General features: G+C 37.4%; 1 protein-coding gene across 1 annotated transcript in view; it reads right to left on the bottom strand.

The window, feature by feature from the left end:
• The window catches only part of GLIS3 (GLIS family zinc finger 3), a 177,840-nt gene that overhangs the window by 126,515 nt on the left and 29,210 nt on the right, over positions 1-22,115 (bottom strand). Inside the window, exons 2-3 of the mRNA XM_030005895.2 lie at positions 11,754-11,961; positions 5,544-6,669 (exon numbers count right to left, since the gene is read on the bottom strand). Coding sequence (XP_029861755.1) covers positions 5,544-6,669; positions 11,754-11,961 — 1,334 coding nt within the window. The remainder of the gene's footprint in view (positions 1-5,543; positions 6,670-11,753; positions 11,962-22,115) is intronic.

The raw sequence follows: 22,115 nt of genomic DNA, 5'->3' as shown, positions 1-22,115 counted from the left end.
ATTGCACAAACTTGTGAGAGTTAGGAAGTCTTAGCTTTATGGTTGCAAATTAAAACTCAGCTTTTCTATGTCCATACACCATGATATAGCCTAATTACTCACACATCTCTGCCTTTTCCATGGTAGTTGTGTTTCAGTTAGTTTACTGAATTAGTGAAAAAATGGGCAACAGGCAACTATAAACTTGGTGTTTTCTAACTTTCAGTAACTTGACTCTACAATTAAATTACTGCTCTTTTAACAGTAAGACTAGGTGCTCAATTTCTACTTTAGCATAGTGAAAAATTCTTCTGCAAGCATGTAAGCAAAAACAAATTCAAACATTTTTATAGTTTCTATTTTGTCAAGATTTCAGTGCAATATAGGATTTGATATGGTCTTTCGTATCATCAAGAAACAGTGGCATGTACTGTACATAAAATACATAGTACAGGCCATATGTAACACACCATATGAAGGCACACTGCTGAAGTCTGAAGATGGAAAAAAATTCCCAATCATTTTTACAGAATCCATTTCTGGTTTTAATCAAAATTTCATCTTGAACACAATCTTCCAAGCACGTTCTTCAAATAGCACACACACATCTATCTAAATACTCATGCTCACCTAAAGATGTTTACTCGTGTCTCAAAGAAGCATTATATAAGCGTTTTAAGTTTTATGGTCTTTTTTTTTTTTTAACCATACCTTCTGTTTTATGTGCTTAGTAGACTGATGTGCTGTGGGATAATTTCAGATATTTAGCAGATGTCAAATGGATGTTGCTTCAAATCTGACAGGAATACTAGCAATTTTATTGGTTTAAATCACATCAAGCAGCTGTGATAAAAAGTGCAGTATATGTATTATTATCCCATACTTTAAAATAGTGATGGCATTGTGCTGAACCATAGCTCAGAACTTTCAGAAAGCAAAAAGATTGAATTCAGTTTCAAAAGGGGAAGCATTCTTAGTGTACCTGAATGAAACTGCAAACAGAGAGCCTGAAATTGATCTCTAACAACGTGCTGTTGCTATTTACACCAGAATAAATATATTAAGTTTATTGTTTGCATAGCATGACAATAAGGCTAATTAAGTACCTTTTATTGCAGCTGAACTTGAAAAGTACAAAAATACTTACTACAAAAGAAGGAACGAACACTGAGTAGAAAATAAATAAGCTCACAGGTACAGCCAAAGAGAGCAAAAAATCAGCATTTGCCAATTGCTGCTGTGGAGTTTCCACAGCCACTGGGAGTTCCCTTTTCTTCTGATCCAGAAGAAATCTAAGGGAACCTTAGATATCATTGTGTGGTAACTGCTGGCAAATGTTACAGATTTTATCTTAACTACTGGCGTACTAACTGCTTGCATTTCAACATAAATTTTTCATTCACCTTTTTCTTCTTTAACTTATTCCTACAAAGTACAAGCCAATGCATAGATTAATAAATAAATACAACACATTTGAACATGCCATACCTACTTCATATAAAGAAGTTTAGGAATAGACACTAAATATATATTAACATGTCATGAATAATTTTTTTTAGTCTTTAAACCAGGTCATTGAAAAGAAGAATGCGTTCCAGATGCAGTAAGTTGGAACAGAACCTGAAAGATGTTTTAATGAACTGTAAGGGAGCTCAATACATTTTAATAGCTTTTTAATGAATTGCTATTCCAAACAAGTCAACTTCAGGTGAGGCCTCTTGCATGCAGGTACTCTTCAACTTCACAAATTTCTGTGTAATAAAGCAAGGCCAAGCATACTCACCTACTTTGGCTTCCAATATAAAACAAAATGCAGGACTCCATGAAATTAATGCTTTTTAAAATCAAAGTGCATTTTTCAGAATAAGAACAAATCTTCTAAAAATGTGCAGGAATGAAAAATAACACCATAATTTTTCAGTACACAGAGAAAGTATATTGGATCAAATTGCCAACACCTAATCTGAACATGCAGCTTCGGCAGCAAATTCAGATAAAGCTGGAAAAAGAGCCTGATTCACAGAAAAACAACAATACAAAACAAATCTATCACAATCAGTATGCAATTATTTTCCACTCCACCCTACTTACCTTTGTACAGAGTGACAAGTATGTTCTGAGTTTTTGACCTTAAGAATGCTTGACTTCAAGTTTGGATCTGATTATCATGATCATCACATGTTTTTATGTGCTGCTATCATATTAATACTCACCCTACAACACTTTATCTTCCAGAATCAAAGACTGCTCATCCAGAACAGGAAGGAACTAATGACTAGAGTATCGCTTGTAGCTATAGTTTATCACTTCAAATTTTTGTTACATAGATAAATAGAAACTAGTCCCTATGTGGCAAAACAAATGCTGAGGTCAAAGGAATATTCTATTTTGCTCTGGTTTTAACTATAAGCACATCCAGTACTGCAGTCCTAGCTGCCCTTCAAGTCTCTTCTCAAGTATATGATTTCATCATCACAGAGCAATTACAGAGAATATTAAAATTATTTTATCAAGTTCAGCTTATGGTTAGCTGTGCATCTGACTCCACATTATCTCTATTAGTGTTACAATAATGCAACTTAGAAGTAACCCTGACCTTGTATTACTAAAACCTTGTAAAGCTTGCTGAACTCTCACAGCAATCCATTGGGATACACAACACAGTATATAATAATACACTTTCAACACTCAGCTGCACAGAAACAAGTACTGCATGATAAATATACCGACTAGCACCCATTGCAATATATGCTTAATGAGAAGATTGTCTCTTGCAAAATGTTAGGAACCATCAACACATACAATGCTCACACAATGACTGGTGTATGATGTCACTAAGGTGACTAGTGTAACTGGCTGTCTTTGATTATAGGATGTTTTGATATGTTACATTAAGACCTATTACTTCTGCTATGTTCTCTGTAGTAAATCTGGTTGGTTCACATAATAGATGTGTATGTGGCATTTTTCCTTCCCTGTTTGGTCTACTAGACTGCCTCTTACTAGTGTGCAAACTGCACTGGACATAAGACCTTTATAACGATTTTAGAGGAAGAGGCATCCTACATGTAAAACCAGAAAATAAATTATAGAAAGACCTTAGGTGGACAAATAAAGATCAAGAAGGGATTGTTTTGATTTACCACTTAAATGCATAAATTCATACAGGTTTGCTGAAAAGTTTCAGATTTCTTTTGCATAATTTTTTGTTAATTACAGGAATAATACTTCATGATTACCTTGCCCAAAGTGTTCTCCCTAATACCTCACTTAAAATCTCAGTTTAAAACCTTAAATTGTATTGATATGATTGTAAATTTCACTGCTTGGTGAGAAAGGTATGAAGTCTGGCTGAAGTACAGTTTCCTAAATACATTGAGAGACTTCCAGACCATGGCCCCCTGACATTAGAAAGCCAAATATGTTTTTCCAAATTCACACCATTTGTGAAATGGTAAAGGAAGAAAGCAGCAAGCTGTTTCACTCAAACCCTGCTAAAGAATGTCATTTCTGCATGCTTGTCCCAAGAAAGGGGGCCTATGTTCCAGATTTACACTGACAGTATAGGGGTTATCATGTCACCCTGAGTATTTTTGCAATTCATTAGACTTCTACACATGAAAGCATGATAAGCGTGTGGCTGCTGCTTCTGATATGCAAACTTCATGGCACTTGGCACTATCCAGCAATATTTGCTGAAGTTCAGCAAAATTAATCACACTTTTTAATGTTTATGAAAGCAATCACTCTTTGAGAAGCTCATATAGACACCTCTCATTTTTTTTGTGACACAGCATGACTTGACACACACTTTAGTTTAGGTTTAGTAATCTCAAAAACGTTATCAAATGAAGTACCTTATCCATTTAAACATTAAGATATTTACCATCAGTGAATGATGATTCCTTCAAGGCTAAGGACTCCTCAAGGAGGCCTCATACTCACGAGAAGGTCACTGTAAGCACCCTTTCTAAACAGGCAGGGCAGGGGGTACAGAGTGCTACTAACACAATGTTTTCCCCAATCTCACTGGATCCCTCATTGTAACTCTCCTACTAGAAGGACCCTGGGTACTTGCATTATTCTTTTTCCAGTGCTTTTTCACCATTCCTGCCCAATTTCTTCATATATAGTCATCTGTTCTCACTCATCTGCTGATGTCTGTCTCCATCTCTTTTTTTCCATGTCCTATTCCCTTGAAAAATCACTTTCTTGACTCCTAATGGTTCTTTTTTCTCCTTCTCTCTCTCCCCACAAAGCTGATAAGAAATCCCTGAGGAGGAACTGAAATTAATGGTAATATATCTGGAGAGCAGAAAAGAGAATATTATGGAATTAAAAAAAAAAAAAAATACTCAGCAGAGAGCCTGAGTTCAGGCTCTGGTGTGACAAAAGGGAAGGATAAAGAGTCTTCCTAGCATCATGACACAATCTCTACCAGGTCCTTTAAATTCAAGAGAGAAATCTGGGAACATATCCGCTATCCCTGAAGGAGATTGGTCCTTTGAAGTAGCAAAAGTGAAACAAAAAAATTTCCTCTGTCTACCGAACAAACAAACATCTGCATCTTATTAAGAAAATTATTCAACTAGGCACACACTGAAATAGACTCCTACCACCAATTTATATTTCACAACATATAAACAAATATGTTGTTTTTCAAGTGAATAATAATCAGCAGTTATTCCTAGAAATTATATATTCATTGTTTTGTTAGGTTATGCTGAGCACTGGAAACAGCACTGGTGAGGCTGCTTTCTGCTGATACTCAAAAAGCACTTAATAAGGGTAAGCTAATCATCATCCAAAATACAGACTATATGTAAGGCCAATCAAGAATCTGAATTACAGAGATTATAGATGGTTCACTGGAGTCTAAACATAAACTGATTCTAGGGTTTACTGGCTAGATTGCTACCCCATGTGATTACATATATGTGAAACTGACTTGCAGTGACCCTAAGAAAAACAGCAAGAAAAACACGACTTTGGGGGGCTGAACGCTCACAGCTAGAAACAGAGAAACTGTTATGTGTTTTATTCCTACTGTATTCATGGAAAGAGGGCTGTGGGTCTGTTTTTTGTTAGTAATAAAACAAACAACTGCTTTAAAAAATACCCAACTCTTCTTAGTTTCTCATGGTAACATTATAGAAGATCCTGAAAATTCCTCAAGTCAAAAAGGAGTAACACAATGCAACAATACTTCAGGATAAATTGTGCCATTTATTCAGCAGCACTTTTCCTGCACGTATCCTCCATGCAGGATGGTAGTTAAGTTTTGCTTTATGACAGTCTACCATGTCACTTTTGCAGTCTACAGTAAAAGTTTATAAATTTAGAAAATAAAATTTTGTCTAATCCTATCTGTCAGTACATATCAAATTAAAGAATAGCTTTGCTTTCTATCTAGGTGGAAAGATGCAGCAGTCATTCATTCACACAGACTAGTTAAAAAAGCACACCATTAACTAGGAAAAACGAAGGCAGAATTACAACTTCTCTATATTTTCATGAGTAATATAGAGCCTTTTATTGGTGAGAGAGACAGAATTCAGACTTACTGTGCATTTGTTTGGCTTCTCTCCTGAGTGGACTCTCATGTGAATCAGCAGTTTATAACGGGCATTAAACGGCTTGTGCCTTCGTGGGCACCCTGCCCAGAAGCAAGTGAAGTCCTCTCCCTTCCTCTGGTCTATATGGATCTTCTCTATGTGCCGCACAAGTTCCTCTTGGTGGTCATACAGTGCACCGCAGTCAACCCAGCAACAGCCATGCTTGCCATGGAAATCATCTAGTTCACCATCTTCGTCAAGCAGGGAGCCTGGGGCAGAAGGAGGCACAGGCAGCGCGTGAATGCGACTGGGGAGGCTGTGTGGGAGCCGGTGCTGGTGAGCATGGTATGGTGGGGGTGGTCCTTGTGGAGGAAGCGGCGGCAGCAGGGGTGGAGGAGGCATGTCCACTGTACGGCCTGAGAAGTCATCCAGCCGTCCATTTTTCAGGACGCCCACCACCTGGTTGTCCATGGGTGGCACACCCTGATGGATCAACATGTTACTTGTGGCAGCCATCTGCAAGCTGGCTTGCTCCAGCTGCTGCATCCGCTGGTAGTCGCCAGCCCCACTCTCAACATAGCCTGGGAAGGTGACGTTGCCATTAGCCATGAGAAGGCCTTTCTGGGCAGTTGGAATAGAGCAATTTGGGGGTATACAGCTTCCTCTCACTCCCAAAAAATGTCCATAGACCTCAGGCTGTGGGGAGACGTTTGCTGGTGATGTCCTAGAGCTGTTGATGTAGGCCACCAGAGAGGTGGGGGACGTACAGATGATTGTATTGAAGTCGATCCCAATGCCGTCAGACAGAGGAGACAGAGAGAGTGCTCTCTTTTTGGAGCGGGCTGGTTGAGACCGGGCTGAGGAATGGCAAGGACTAGAGTAAGGGGAATGCTTATTTTCCACGCCATATAAGTAGGATGGTAACGAGTTAGAGACGCAGTTACTGGACACAGATGTTCCAGGTGAAAAATTTAGTAAGTCCCCCAGCTCACTGCCATTTTGTAAACCTTGGTCAGGAGGAACAGAAGGAAGTGTCCTGTACGCATGTGACCACTCTTGCTTAACACTCAAAGTGGACTGACTCTCTGACAAGCTTAACGTTGTAGAGGCCAGAGACTCACGTGACAAGAGCGACCTGGAATAAAGGCACAGTAAAGTAAGTAAGCAGTTAGACAACGCAGCAGTCGTTCTTCTATCTTCACACACACATAAAATTAAAGAAAGGCTACAGGTGAGAAAAGTTTGCCCTAATTTTGGGTACTCAACTTTAGCATTCTCAGTTAATGTACCAGCAGGCATATACAGGCAATACATACGTAACGAGGTCACTTAGGAAACCAACTTTAAAATGTCAAGATTTTGAAGAAAAGTTGCTGCAAAGGTTCATAATACTTCACTGCAGAAAACAATGCAAACTTTTTCATCAACTGGTGTAAATACATTTGAGCTTCTGAAGTCAAAGCATTATGCTCCTGCCTTGTATGAAACTTATATTGATTTCAGTTCACTATTATTTTTGCTGGCAAAGAACAGAAAGAAAACTGATTAATAAAGAATAAATATTTAACCTGAATGACTTTGCTAATTGTAATGCATACAAATATTATTCTCTACAGAAATAGCTCAAGTTTATAAATACAGATAATATCTAACTTTACAAAACAAACAAAATAAATTAATAATGTAGAAGAACTGGTTGAAGGGGTTTATTTAGTTTTGATTTGATGATGTAGCTGCCTCCAACTCAGCAATCAAAATTTTTGATGAAAGTGTAATCTTGCTGTTTTCATTGTTTTTTCACAGAAATATTATGAAACGTGTTTATGCTGCAAATGTCCTACGGGTAGCTTAAAATAAGAACTCATAAGCTCTTAACAATATTGTTTTCTACACAAGGGTATAAAAAGGAAATACAGGGACATCAGGGTCCCTGATTCATGGCTGTAAATGCTGGGTAGAGGCCAAGTGGATTTATGTTGCTACAAACTTCAAAAATATAAAAGAGAAAGTATGCATCATAAAGAAAATTAATAAAAACAAATCTCATCTCTTTCTTGATACAGACACAGTTACAGCAAGCACCTTCAAGGAGGCACTTCCACCTATTTTACTTGTTCCTTTGTTTTTAATAGGGAAGCAAATTTTGATATCTACTCAGGGTAAGCAATACTGCAGTTGCTTCTGAGTTCTGCAAGATTTTCTTATAGACACTGCTACAGGAAACATGGATCCATGGGACAGATCTGTTAAGGCTCATAGTTGCATCATATGTCTGCACCACAGCCCTGCTGCAGTGACTGCAGCTTCAGTGGAGATGCATGAAACTACTTAATTTAAGAAATGGTGGTAGGCTAAAACTGGGGATCTGAATCCTGTTTAAAACAACATCAGTCAACCCAAGAGGGCAAGAACAGATCCCAAAAATGGCTCTGCAGATATTTCCAGTTAATATGGCAATATTTACCAAATTTCCATGATTTTGCTTGGTAAATCAACTTTTCACCTCTGAGATCTATGGATTATCTTTCAGTTAGATCAGTGATGTTGAAAGAATATATGAAAACACTAGGTGAAGTCATTCAGGCAAGAGAAATGTATATAGCTTTCCACACTCAGTTCTAGCCACAGAGGTTAAAGCTGCAAAATCAGTGTGTCTTTGTTATCTTATTCTGCCCACCACATGAGCACTCCCTCAGTGATGAGGTTTTTTTCCTACTTGGTAATATTACAGCATTTTCCAGCACTTGAGAGTCAACCAACATGAAGTAAGAAAAGTTGGTTTACAGTGACTTTAGTTTAAGGGCTGGATTGTGCTGCAGGAACACAGCCCAGTCATTGCTGAAGAGCTGGAGGAGAGGAATTGGTGCTCAGGGCACTGTGGCTGTCCCCTCAGCCTTTTTTTCTCTAGAGGGGAAGTTTGGCACAGGCTTAGGGAGAGAGGTTTGCAGGTGCTATGTCTGCGCACTGAGATAGCTCACAAACAGCAAAAACATAGCTTTAAATATCACCCAGCCTTGCTGTGGTGACCTATGGGATAGATGGGTAAATGGTCTTTTGTTCAAGATGATACTTGCTTTGTAATGGATGGCTGATTTGCTGTATCAGAACAAGAAACATCCTGTTCAGATTGAATGTCAGTATAGGGTACTGTTATGGAGGTTATGTTACTCCATTGGGGTTTAAATGGGACCTTGAAAACAGAGCACTGAAGAAAAGCACAATTAACATGCTGACTACAATTTGCATTGAGAGAAATGAGAAAAATGGGATTGCTATATCAGGTCAATCTTGTGTAAGATTTAGATCTAAAGGGACAATTATTTCTGAAAAAAATTGATTCAGGCTGTTGGGTCTGTTATCAATGGGCTTTGTTAAAGCATAGTTCATTATAGGGCAGTTAAATCATGTTAGTATGCTGTAATTCCAAATACATCCTTCAACAGAGCAGGAAGAGTAAGTAAGGTTTGATTTTTCCATGCCAGGCTATACGTATTTATATTGGGAAAATATAAATAGGGTTCTTTTTACCAGTTTGATTATTTAAAATTTCTTTTTTTCTTTTATAAATAAGGAAAAAAAACCCATGCATCAATATAACAAGTCTATTTTTGTAACGTCAGGAATTTTAATCAGATGCATAGTAGGACCAGTGTCATTCAAAAAGCTATTAATGCCTAACACAAAGGGACATACTCATCAGTGAAGCTGAAGAAAAACTGCATTTTAAAAGTCTCATAACAGGACAAAAATAAAAAGTTGGCCCAGAATTTCAAGTATACAATAAGTAAGAGCCAGATAATCTGAAGAAGTTTGGTTCTCACTTAAGCCTCTAAATTCAAAAGTAACAAAGATTCCAGCTCCCAAAACAACAACAAAAAAATTCTTTAAAACCCAGCCCCCATTGTGACTAAGTAGTTTTCTGGGGGAAAATAAATATACCTAATATGAAAATGAAGAGCCAGCTATACCACTGTGCCAGATTCTCAGATGGTATTAATTGGCACGCCTGCTTACTGTAATCTAAACCAGCTTGAGTTTGGACCAGATCTTTTATGAACATTTACAAGAGATTCCTGCAATTACTTTCTTTTCTCCCTTCGTGTACAGAGGCCACAGTGTCAAGTATAACCCAGAATCTTAAAGCAAAACATGGAAGAGTGAAAACTATGTTTTCTCATCTTTTTGCATGGTCTTCTGTTTTACTAGCCAAGAACCCTTTGCTCTTTCCTAGGTCCTTTGCTGACTTGCATCAAAGTAAATGGCAGTATTACATCTGGTTTCAAGCAGCATAACCGAATACTCCGAAAAAGTTTTTGGGAACTCTTAAAAAAGATGGGGAAGGTTTTATCCCTCATGGTCTATATACCAAAATCTGATGTTATCTGCAGCAAAACTCCTATTTTGCCAACTTCTTTCTTTCTTCCATTAGTAAAAGTCAGGACAAGTCTGGTTTGGGTAAATTCAGCAAATAATCTGGTTTGGACTGAGCTGCCAGAGCACAGATCATGATGCCTGAGAGAAACAATCCAGAGAAGGCACTCAGCCCATAAAGGATTATGGAGTCAGCTTAGGCAACCAATTTAGGCATATGCAGTTTATTGCTGAAGCAAAAAAAAAAAAAAAAAAAAAGTGTTTCAACAATCTGTGAATTAAAATCTGACTTAAAACTTGTTTTGCCCTATAAAATAGTCAATTTGAGGGCAAAATTGCTGAAATGGACATTCTTTGTGTTATAAACTGATTTTATAACATCTTCATTGATAAATCATTAAAAGAGACTCTAGGGACACTACAGCCTTAATTCTGCCAGAGTTTCAACTTCAGTTCACCCTTAGTAAATGTTTCTTTAAAATAAAAACAAAAATGTATAACTCAGTACTGTCATAGTACACCCAACCACACATTCAGATAAAAATAACAGTGTTTGGAACCATACAGGCACACCTAAAACTTATTAAGTAAGTAAAAATTACTTTATGATGTTTTTATACAATCAGTTTTGTTTTGTCTCAAAGGCATGTCTCTGGATTTGTCATTTGTCATCATCTCATCTGTGAATGGTTTTCCCTGACACATTTACATAGGAAGCATAATTAATTTTGTAAATTGTCCTAGGGGACTCAGTCTTCACAACTGAAGTAACAGAAATGTCACAAATTATCTTCTAGTAGAGTAGAGCAAGGTTTTCTTCCAGTTACATAATACCAATTATAATTATTTCAAGAATGTTCCTTGGCTTGTAATAAAGGGATATAGTAAAATGTAAACTGTTTTGAGAATATAGACTCTTATGGCCTTTTGTATATAAGAACAGTTACATTGCAACTCAGCAGGCAACTATTGCATGAGTCACATCTACAAAAGTGGGAATGTAGCTTCTGAAATAATGCACCAGAATGTTTTCTCACTATATGTTTAACTAATATCCAGGGATATGCTTAATGTATTTCTATGAATGTTGTCAAACAACTGTTTTCACTTCGTTCATGTTTGTTGACAATACTCATAGCCATAATCTCAAAAGTTATTTAAGCATTTAAAAATTAATTAAAAAATATTTATCTGTGCTTTAGTGATACAAAAAGGCAACATTTGCAGGGAGAGGCCATAAATTTTATTAAACTACCCACCAGAACTAGGAAAATGGACAAGTTTTCAGGGACACAAGTCTAACACAGATAAAGTTAACTGCTGGCTCGGTGCAGACTGGGAACAATCAATCTGATTTACTTAATTATGTAAACAATTTGAAAGCAAAGATATTTGATGAGGAGAGAGGAACTTTAGGAGAGCATTTAAGTGTATTTTGTCTGACATTAGTGTTACTTGACAGGCACCGACGTAACACTCTTAGCACTATGGTAAGCTTAAAACAGGTCACTGCCCCTGAAGATGTAATGTGGACTATTTCTGCTTTCATCCTCCATAACACTTCCTGTCCCTAGTACAAAAATATAGTTAAGTGTCTATAAAAATCTTTATCTAACAAAAAAGCCCTATCAAACATAGAAAATGTGTGGCCAAATTTCACCCATGATTTGAATGATCCAAACAGTATGATTACAGCTGATGTGAATTAAATTGTGTTGAATTAAATTTCCTGTGGCATAACAAAGCATCATTTAGGCCATTTTAATCATCAGAAAAGTTGCATTTAAATTACAGGAGAATTAAAATACCCTCTTTTAAAGTACTGAATATCAAAAAGTAACTCAGGACCTTGTATCTGATGGAGAAGCGCTCAGGCTGGAAGCATCCATAGACCTCTGCAAGACAGGGCTGATCTGGTTGCATGCTATTGAAACCTGATTAGCAGGAGGTGAAACAGGTCCCAGCTGTTGAACCGTCATGGGATGGCTGGTGAATATGACATTGTTGCAGCTGCCTTTTCCAACGGACTTGCACTGGGGTCCATAACCAAGACCTCCTAAAAATAAACAAGGCAAGTTAGTATTCATCTCCCATGAACCCATGATGAGGCCACAGTACTCACATCCCTTTGCGAAGTAGGAAAACTGACTAGAACTGAGTATCTTCAGATGAGGACAAAACAGGGGACCAATACAAGGATTTTGCAAACTTCTCCAAACACAAAAAGCAATATTCTAAAGGGGAATTAATAAACTATGCACATTTAAAAAGTGTGCTGAAGTACATAAACTAAAGACCAGGTATCATGGATAAATATCAGAAAAAACACCACCACTGGAAGAGTACAGGTAAAAGTGCAGCCGTCAGCTGAAGGACAGACAAGCCATAAGCACTTCTCTGAAGGTAGGAAGAGAGAACCCAAGGAGGCTGCAGGAACACCACTGTGCCTTGAATCCTACCAAACCCCACAGCTCCAAGCCTCTGCAAGCCCTTTCATCACTCCTACCACTAGCCATCCAAAAAGCAAGGGGACTGCAGGCATGCATGCAAATTGCAACCCCTGCAATAGGTCTGGTGTGGCAAAGTGCACAGGCTGCATAGTTTCCCTGGCAGGAGAGAGTTACAGCTGGAACCCAGCATTCCTCAGAGGTCTGGGGAAAGGAATTTGAGCTGGATCAAGCAGAGAAGCATTCTGGACTTTCTTTAAAAGGCCACAATCTGCTCTCAATCACTGTTGCCATGACTCAGACTGATGGCTATTACACACTAGCAAGAGATGATTACAGAGGTAGCTGGCAAGTGGGACATATCTGCAAAATTCTGTGCACTTCATATTCTGATTTAGGTCACAGATGGTGGTTTACAAGATTCCCTGCATTAAAACACATCAAGATGAAAAAGTTAAAATGTAGGTCATAATATGGAAGTTGTTGGATATCTAGCAAATTCTCATCACACCTGGAAATTAATAATTACATGATTCACATTTCTAGCTGCTTCCCTGCGTTCAGACTACTCTCCAAAGCAGGATAGCAACATCAGGACAAATAGTGAAAAGTACTTCAATTTAATCCATTTTCTAAATTAAACCTACTTCTGATTTGGTTGTACAACTCACATACTAGTTTTACTCAAGGATGTTCAAATGGGTTGCGAACTTCACAAAGAAGTACATTAAGGTATTTATGGCCCTCATAATCATAGGAGGAAAATCCAAATCCTTCAATCTCCTCCAGATCAAACAGGATTATCTTAAAAAATTGCAATTCACCCTAGATATTTCAAATTATAGCTTTTATTTAAAAAAAAAAAGAGATAATATAGATATGTTTATTCCTCTTTCAGAGGTCTGTGCCTTCTTTTCAAATTATTCTTCTCTTTGACTAATTAGTAATATCTCACATATATGTGAGGAACACATACATGATTCTCAGTCCACTGCGATCCTAAGTGGTTTGTAAATTCACATACAGATGTTACAAGTTGATTGCATGATCCATCACCAAAGTGTACTCCTTAGGCTGAAATATGGCAGCCCTTTGAGAAAAGCAACTTACTCATTGCTATTACTTCGAAACATAAGTGAAACACAGCATCTGGTTGAAAATTCAAGGGTAAGGAAAGAAGAAAACATTTTATAACCCATCCTGAAATTTAGCTAGAAGGACTGGAAATTTCTGAGGATAAACATGTAAGGAGAATTCCTTGTACTGCACTCAACTCCATTGTGGATACCAGAAAAAAAGCTTTTAAGCTTTGTAGGATTACCGTCTGCTCTCACTAAAGGTGTCCAATTAAATCAAAAGAATAAGAGAAGGCATTTTATTTTCTTTCCTGTGAAGCAGTTTGTATTTTTAACTTACTAAAGCTGAATCAGTGTGCTACTCAGCAGTTGCTTTTATGTTACAGAGTGCTAAAATGGAACCAGCCAGCAAAAATTAGGCAAAAAGTGTAAGTTGCCTTGGTAAGAATATCAATGCTACTCCTCTTAGCAAAAGGCTGGTTGGGGTGAAGTTAAAAATTTACATGACGCATTCAGATTTTATAAAATACATAATACTACATCATATGCCTGTATGTATGTGTATATTACGTATGTTCAGTCAGCTATTTTTTAGAAAAGTGTCTTTAGTATGTAAAACTAAAGGCTTTCTTCACCAAAGGATATAAAAGACAGGGAAGCATGCTCTAATAACATATGAAATCCAACTGGTTTTGACACTGAAACACAGTTGCAATGCTTGCAGAGCCTGTATATATTGACTACTTAATAAGATGTAAACCTAATATTTAGCATTGAGAAAAGCAGCTCTACCACAAACATGTACTAAATATATACTGATACTTCCTGGGATGACACCATAATCCCCTTCACTCATAAGCCACTTTCAACAGATTTCACCAGTAACAATAACATCTATTTTATCATATTCAGGAAATCAAGGGCTGTGCGCTTGTAAGATTTTCATTTAGGGACAGGCCATATGTCGGTTCAAATAACAATCTGCAACCATACAGTGAAATTGCTATTTATACATGATTAAACCTGAGCTGCTTAGAACTTATATGTCAGAAAAAAAAAAAAAATCCCAAAAGCAAAAGCAGAAAAGGGAGTAGTGTCAAACCAGTTAAATACACAATATTGCATGCTTAATACATCCTGGTTTCCCTTTCAGTTATAGGGTCTGCTCTTATTATCTGTGCATAAACAGCACCTCAGTGATGCTGAGAACAGCTAAGAGAATTTGTTGTGTAAGGATAAGGATGAAGGACAAAGATGGTCTAATCACTGGTCACTGAAAGGAAAAAATGAGAAAAGGAGTACTTTGGAGAGATTGTATTACTGGGATGACAGACAGAAGTAATGCAAGACTCTCGTCCTTATAAACATTTGCCTGGGCATTTCTCTGATACAGAAGTGGAAGGAAAAGGTTTTGTTCTTTTTAATCATTGATAAACATGTGCTGTTATGGGGAAAAATGACAATTCTTCCCCTTAAAAGGCTGTGGGTGAAGGGGGACAGATTATCAGAAATAATCTATCATCAGCTCCCACCATTGAAAGAGGTTGCACAGTGAAAGACTACTGCTATGAAAAGCAAAGTCGTAACATTTTATCCACTGTTTCATACAGGTGTAGATGTGCCAAAAGACCATCATTAATACCTCATCTGTGCCCGGCAGGTCACCGAACAGTATTAACTCGATCTGAATCAGGTGTGAGCATGCAACCACATGTCTGTTGAGCTAAGTCAGAGAACAAGATAGAAAACTTATGCTGACTTTGAGACAGCTGCATGCACACAGACCACATCTGATCTAGCATAAAGTTAAATGGGTGCAACATGGACATCTGCTATGTCCTGCAAGCTATCAGAAAGTGTGTTCAAAAGCACTGAATAAATGTGAACTGACAGAATGACTACATCCCACATCAGCATTTGGCATCATATACCCACAGTGCAAGAGGAGCCCTCAGTCTAGGTTTCCTGTACCAATGACCCGAAGCCTGAAAATTTCAGACAGTGAAAGGACAACAATCAATTCCTTAATGTCTTGAATCCACATCAGCTGAGATAAATGGGAACCTCTTTGGAGGACATCATTAGGTTTTGAGTGAGGCTGTAGATTCTAAGAAAAATACGTGGACCTAATATTTTAAATGAACAAAAGAAGCAATTTCTTTCCTTATACACTAAGATATAAATCAGGAGATAGTCCAATAAAGGCAACAATAGTTGAGGAGGTGGAATCAGTCCTGAGCTGGCTCACAGGAAGATCTATGTTTAATTAGCATGTCATTTATTCCAAATAAACATATTACACATAATCAAAACTGCCTCTTATCAATAGCTAACAGTAATAGTTAACAAGTACAAACAGTGAAAATGTTTTATGGAAATATTTTAATCCATTCACTTCCTCATTCGTTAGCTTGCCTATTTTCCCTGTTTATTCTCTATAGTTGGTTAATAGCTAAGCTTCACTCATCCTTGACATGCAAAAATATTTTACTACAAACTTCTGAAGAACATTCAAAGAATACAGAAAAACACAACTACTTGAATTTAGGTACACTGAATTTCAGATGAGATTCTCTTAATTTATATCACTCTCGTACTTTTTGGAGGCAGAGTCCAATATGAAATTATTTCCACTTAAACACATTTTCTTTTATCAGATATGGATTGAAAACCAACCAATGCCTTTGTCTACTTCTCCAAGTCAGGAGTAGTAACTTGTTAATTCTGCCAACTAACTCAGGTTATAAAATGGAACTACTTCACCAAACCTTTGAAATTGTAAACTAAGCTTCCCATGTATAAATGATAATACAACAAAAACATGTAACAGCAAAACCAGTTTTAATTGTTTGGTGTTCTGAAACGCACAACATACCAAATACATAACACCAGATAAAATTCAATCATCTCTTGGATCAATAAATTCTGCAAATAGCTGAATTAATCAGTATGAAAGAAAGCTATTAAACTTATCTGAAAATCTGTCCTGTTGTTACTGTTAGAATAACAGCTAGAAATAAAAGAATTGCAACAAAAGAGCAAAAGGTAATTTCCCTCAGGGATTTTCTGTCCGTTGATGTACAGTAATTAAGAGCTTTGGAAACGGTCGGTTTTAATGTTTCCCTTGTAATTGGCTTCCAGTCTTGTTTGCATGGATTCTGTATTCACCAAAACAGGGAGAAAAGGGCACACCCAAAAAAAGCATATTTTAAGACAATAAATACTAAAGATGATAGAGACCAAGGCAGTAATTAAGACTGCATCAATGTATTCTTCACGTAGGTTAGACATAAGTCACCAAGGCTTTTTCAAAACAAATTTGGTCTTTTTCCACAACATGGTGAATCTGCTGGATGTTGCAGTCCCCAGCTGCCACGTGCATCTTTGCTGTGTGTCACTGTAACTGTGGGGTTGTTGGCACCCTAGCTGGAGGGGCTTTGCAGCAGCTGCTGACTGAACAAACTCAAAGGTTTGCTGAGGAGACTTGTTTCCAGGTGAGAAATATCCCAATCCCTCTCTCCTTGGGGCTGCCAAACCTTTCAGGCTTCCCCTCCACCAATTTTATAATGACTTATTATTAATGACTATTAGAGAGCTAGCACTTGTCTCTTTGTCCTTAAACACGATGGCCACTCTTCTATTGTTTCTACAGCCAGCTAAGAGGCACTATTGCACGCCAGCTATGTAGAAAGAGACACCAGCTGTGGGGCAGTAGATATCAGGCTCCTTGAAACCCTCTTTAAGCGTGTTAAACTGGAGATTCAAAGAGGAAAAAACAAAAGACAGAACGGGGGGAGATTGCCACTTGCCTCTATTAGCATAGTATCAGCCCAAATCTTTGTCTGTTTGGGAATCTGGGCTTCTTCACACTGGTATCATCCTCTGAGCCCAAGTCTTTTTTGGGACACCTGAGGCTTGTAGGCGAACTACGCAAGAATTCAGTCAAAACTACATTTGGTATGAGCAATTTTTGTATGGCTTGCAATCTGGAATTTTTCAGGGTAAAAGTAGATTACTAAACTATGGCTCAAGTAAACTACTAAATTTAGTTTACTAAACTAAATTATGATTCTTATTGCAAGTCCTATGAAATATAGTATTTTCTCAACTACACTACACCACACAGACACTACATGTAAGTTGAAACAGTGATTCTTGGCCTTTATTTTCTTAAAAAATAAATTTTTTAAAAATCAAGGCTTTATAGTTAGAGAAAGAATTCTGAAATTGAGATCCTAAAACCTCCCCAGTTTAACCTCATGGGTATGATCTTAGCTCATGATTTTCTTAACACTTACAATTAGCAATGCCTTGTTAGTAAGAAATTTCCTTCAAAGCCTCTGGCAGTGTCCACTCTGAACAACGAGTTAGACACACCATTAATCTGACTAGTATTGGCAATTCCCATGTTCTTAACTGTTTGCAGAGACTTAATCTTTACAATCAAGGAAAATAATCTGGAGGAAATCTGCTTTGAATCTCAGAAAGGCAGTTTCTTCACTATCAGAGTGCACTTGGTAAATTAGCTTGCACTAATTTCCAATGCTCTTTGCCATTCATTGTATGAAGTAATCAAGCATGTACTTCCAGCAACTCTACTGTGAGACAAAAGAGAGTGACAAAGCACAATGAAAAACAATGTCTCTCTTCAAGTGGAACCAAGGTAAAAAATTATCCAGAACTGACTAGTGAAAACAATACCGCACAGGTGATTAACTTAGCTGGTTTAAAGCAGACAGCAATGAGATCACCTACGTCTATGGAACACTTTAACCACTAAATTTAAACAAATGAAAACAGTAGTCTTGTAATGACTAAACTAAGAATATATTATGAAACGGTCTGGTTCAGAAACTTCCAGGAGAAAACGCACACTGTACAACAAAGATTTTCAGTTAGATTTGCAGACATTTATAATATCTCTCATTAATTTTGAATCAGTTTTATTTATATCAGGGAGGCCTCCCACTTATTAAAAAGCTATTTTGAAAGCTACTTTGTATTCTTATTTTGCATAAAAAGTAAGAAGTTATCAGTTAACTACTGCACAGATCAGTAAATGTTTAACTGAACTAAAATACAAATGTTTTAGCTGCCATGGGTAACTCCTTATTTGTTATCAGTGACATTAAATGACTTCTGCTTTTGTCCTTGTTAGGACAATATACAGTATGTGCTCTTCTATTGCAGGAAACATACAGCTTTACATCTTTAGTTTATGCTATCTCTTCTCTATAGCATTACTTACTCATACCAGCTTCTGGTAAGTTTCTACCTAGAGCCTGACCATTTAGTTTGTATTTCTGAAAAATCAATATATTGTGCAAGCCTCATATTTTTCTCAAATAACTGGTATGAATCAAGAGAAACTCTACTAATAGTGTGTTATATTACTCTACTGGTATATTAATCTAATAGTGAATAATATCAGGTGAAAAAAACCCAAGTTTCATGTTTTAAATTTCAGTATTGGCCAGGTCCTTAAAATACCATTACAATACAGACAGAGAGAAAATTATTATAATCAAAATAGAAATATACAAATATTTGAAAGAACAAAAGAGAACTGTACTGGAATTAGAGATAATACCTTCCAGTTCCAGTGCCATTGGGAAATTACTGTTTGAATCTGACCTAAATGAACACAGAGCATACACCTGTCTATGTGTGGGAGCATGGACTGTCATTTCAACTGACTTGCCAGTGGCATTACTTGAGGGGCAAACCAAAAAATATTGTTAAAACTTCGTCATACATTATGACTGTTAGAACTCAAATGACATCTATAGGGAAACTCTTTGCCCATTAAACAGTGTTGCACTCAACTGCAAAATAAGTAGACCGATTCCAGCAGTGTTTTTGGAATACTTATTTGCTGATACCACCTGACTGCAATGCAGAACAGCGAACTATGGAGGGGCAATAAGAAAACACTTTAGAAAAATAATTCTCTGGGCTCTGTAACACTTCATCTCCCACAACATCTAGCAGTGTTCAACCTTCATTGCACATTTGTGCTTTTCTTCACGCTAGAAATACATAGGTAGCGTTTTTTCCAGTAATTCCTTAAGTTTTTTTCTTCAATTTTAATTAAAAGATGCGCAGGTCAGATAATTTCTGTTATCTCTATATCCTTAGTGGTTTAGAAAATACCTTTTCTAAAGTAGGAGCTTTTTAAAGTAGGAGCTTTGGTATCTGGAACCATGGGCACATGTGGACCCATTACTGAAAAGGCTTTTTCGGTCCATGTACGGAAGCAAAGCAGCATAGCAATGTACCACCCCCTGTTCACATGGTAATTTCGGATTTCTTGCTGTGTTCATTGGACTACTATCTAACACGGAGGCAGCCTTCCTTGTGCACACCTTATACTCACTTCTCCTGTCAGCCTAGTTGCATGGGCAGTGAGTAACACCGGGAAGAAAGAAGCAGACCCCTTCCTTTGTCCAGGCCCCAGGCAAAGGGAAGATCTTTTGTCTCCTTTACCCACTTAGACACAGGGATGCTAGTTCTGTCCAGCAGAGCACCAAGAGTAAGGGGACTGATTCTCAGCAGGTTTATGCTGCCTTAACTCCAATGATCTATGACAACTTCCCCCTAGTAAAGCCTGCCAAGAGCTGTGCAGGAGTCCTGAGCAGAGGACAGAAGAGCAAGGAGGTTGCTTTCTACCTCCAGCATGGGCCAGGTCTCAGTCTCTGCACTGTAACACATCAGTGCCAGACTGCATTGCATGTCATGATCCAGCAGGAGACATCTGTTCAGCAAAAAATCATGCAATAAAGGCTTTGCTGAATGTTAAACTGTAATCCCATGTGAGGCTCTCTTTCTAAATCTTTACAGATAACCCAAGGTATTAGACCACTGCTTCTCAGAAAAGCATCGTTCCTCCTTTAAGAGACTGAAATGCAGAAGCAGGAGAAAACAAGAATAAACACCAACCTGTTGAACAGTGATACTAATTGAGAACAGGTGGTAAATGTTAACGTGGACTAAAGGGTAATTTTTAAAACTGCATTGTCCCTGAGTTTCTGAGCAGTACAAACAAACAATTTTCTTTTTTTCCTTGCACTAAAAACAAGATATTGTTTAATGTTGTTTCTCCTAAAAGATAATATGAGAACATCATCCTAGTTGTCAGTTTAACCAAACAGAAATAACAAGCATACAGCCCACATAACGTATGTATTCTAAGAGGCTTTATACTCAGTTAATTAGTTTAACTATTGCTTTCATGGTTCATTTAAAAGTTTCATGCTTCATTAAATATCAATATATTTTATCACCTCAAAAAACTTTTCAGTAAAAATACAATTCTCTTTTCAAGTGATAATCTTGTTAACTGATATATACATTTCAAGCATGTCTATCAGACACTATCAAAGTCTGAATTGCTACAGTAGCAGTATCTCAAAGCATTATGCAAATCTTAGTCCACACACAATGGAAAGATTTTTTTTGCCTGAAACAAAAGTACTTTGTCAAGAAAAAGAAAATGTTTTTGACACATGTTATTTTCATCATTAAAAAAGTTCCTGCACTGATCTCTGGTTGTTCTACCTTCACAGCTGAAACATACCTTGGATTCAGTAGTTGTCACTGTTTTGTCAAAAATCCTTAAGTTCAGAAAGTCAGAAAGTCATGTCCTTAAGCAAGCATAAAGATCAATGAAACTAATAGTTGCAAAGATACAGAGGCCAAAAGCCAAGTGCAAATCATAAAAAGAAACTCCTGTGGTTAAGAGAACATTTTTTCTACTATAAAGGTTTACTTACGCAGAGTATGCATTTTCTCAATTCAGGATATAAGATTACCTCAGAGCAGTTTAGAAGAACAGTTTCCAGACTGAGAAATTACTTCTTAAAAGTCCACCTGCATGATTACCACAACTTCTCTGGAAATTTCTACTATTATCTTCATATACAATCTTGTTCTATGAAATATATGGTCAGTAAGGTGCATTGCAATAATACAATGACAGCAGTTCTTATTATTTAAACTGACTTTTAGACGAGGCCACTATCAGCATCCTTCATGTTATAGCCTATTTAGATTCCTTAAAAGCTGAAATGTTATTACATCACAGTCCAAACAAAACCTTCCACTTGTCTTTCCAGTCTTATCTCTTCAAGTCAATGAGAGGCAAACCCTGGGAAAATTATACAAACAGCCACAAGTATTTAAAATCTGTATTGTCACTACATGCTTCCACTCCTCTCAAAGCTTTAGAAATTTTTCTTTCAATTTTATTCTCTCATTAGCCCAAGGCATGCTAATTAATTGGAATTTCCCAGGTCTTTTGTTGTTGTGACCAAAAAGGAAAGACCAAAAAAAAGCTCATTCCATCTTGTTAAAGTGAGTCCATCTACCTTCCACAAAGCCAGGGTAATAAGAGGGAGGATTAAGGCCACTTGAATGGCTTAGGCCCCATAAAGACAACTCCATCTCCTGCCCTTAGCCGTCATCCTTGCCAAAATTGATTTACGGAGAATGACATCTTAACCACAGCTATTACTTTGTGAAGAGGAGGCTGTTGTGTTGGCAGGGTTTGGCATCCAAAGTTGGCTACTGAGTAAGGTCTGATGTGAAGACACAGGAAACCACACTGGCATACCAACGCAATGGTGCGTGTGCCTGTCTGCAAGGGCTGTCTGAAGGGTGGAAAGAAGTGTTCATGGACAAAGGCATAA

The sequence above is a fragment of the Aquila chrysaetos genome, chromosome Z, assembly GCF_900496995.4.
Source record: "Aquila chrysaetos chrysaetos chromosome Z, bAquChr1.4, whole genome shotgun sequence".
In the NCBI taxonomy this organism is placed as follows: Eukaryota; Metazoa; Chordata; class Aves; order Accipitriformes; family Accipitridae; genus Aquila; species Aquila chrysaetos.
This window is presented reverse-complemented; position numbering and strand designations above follow the sequence as displayed.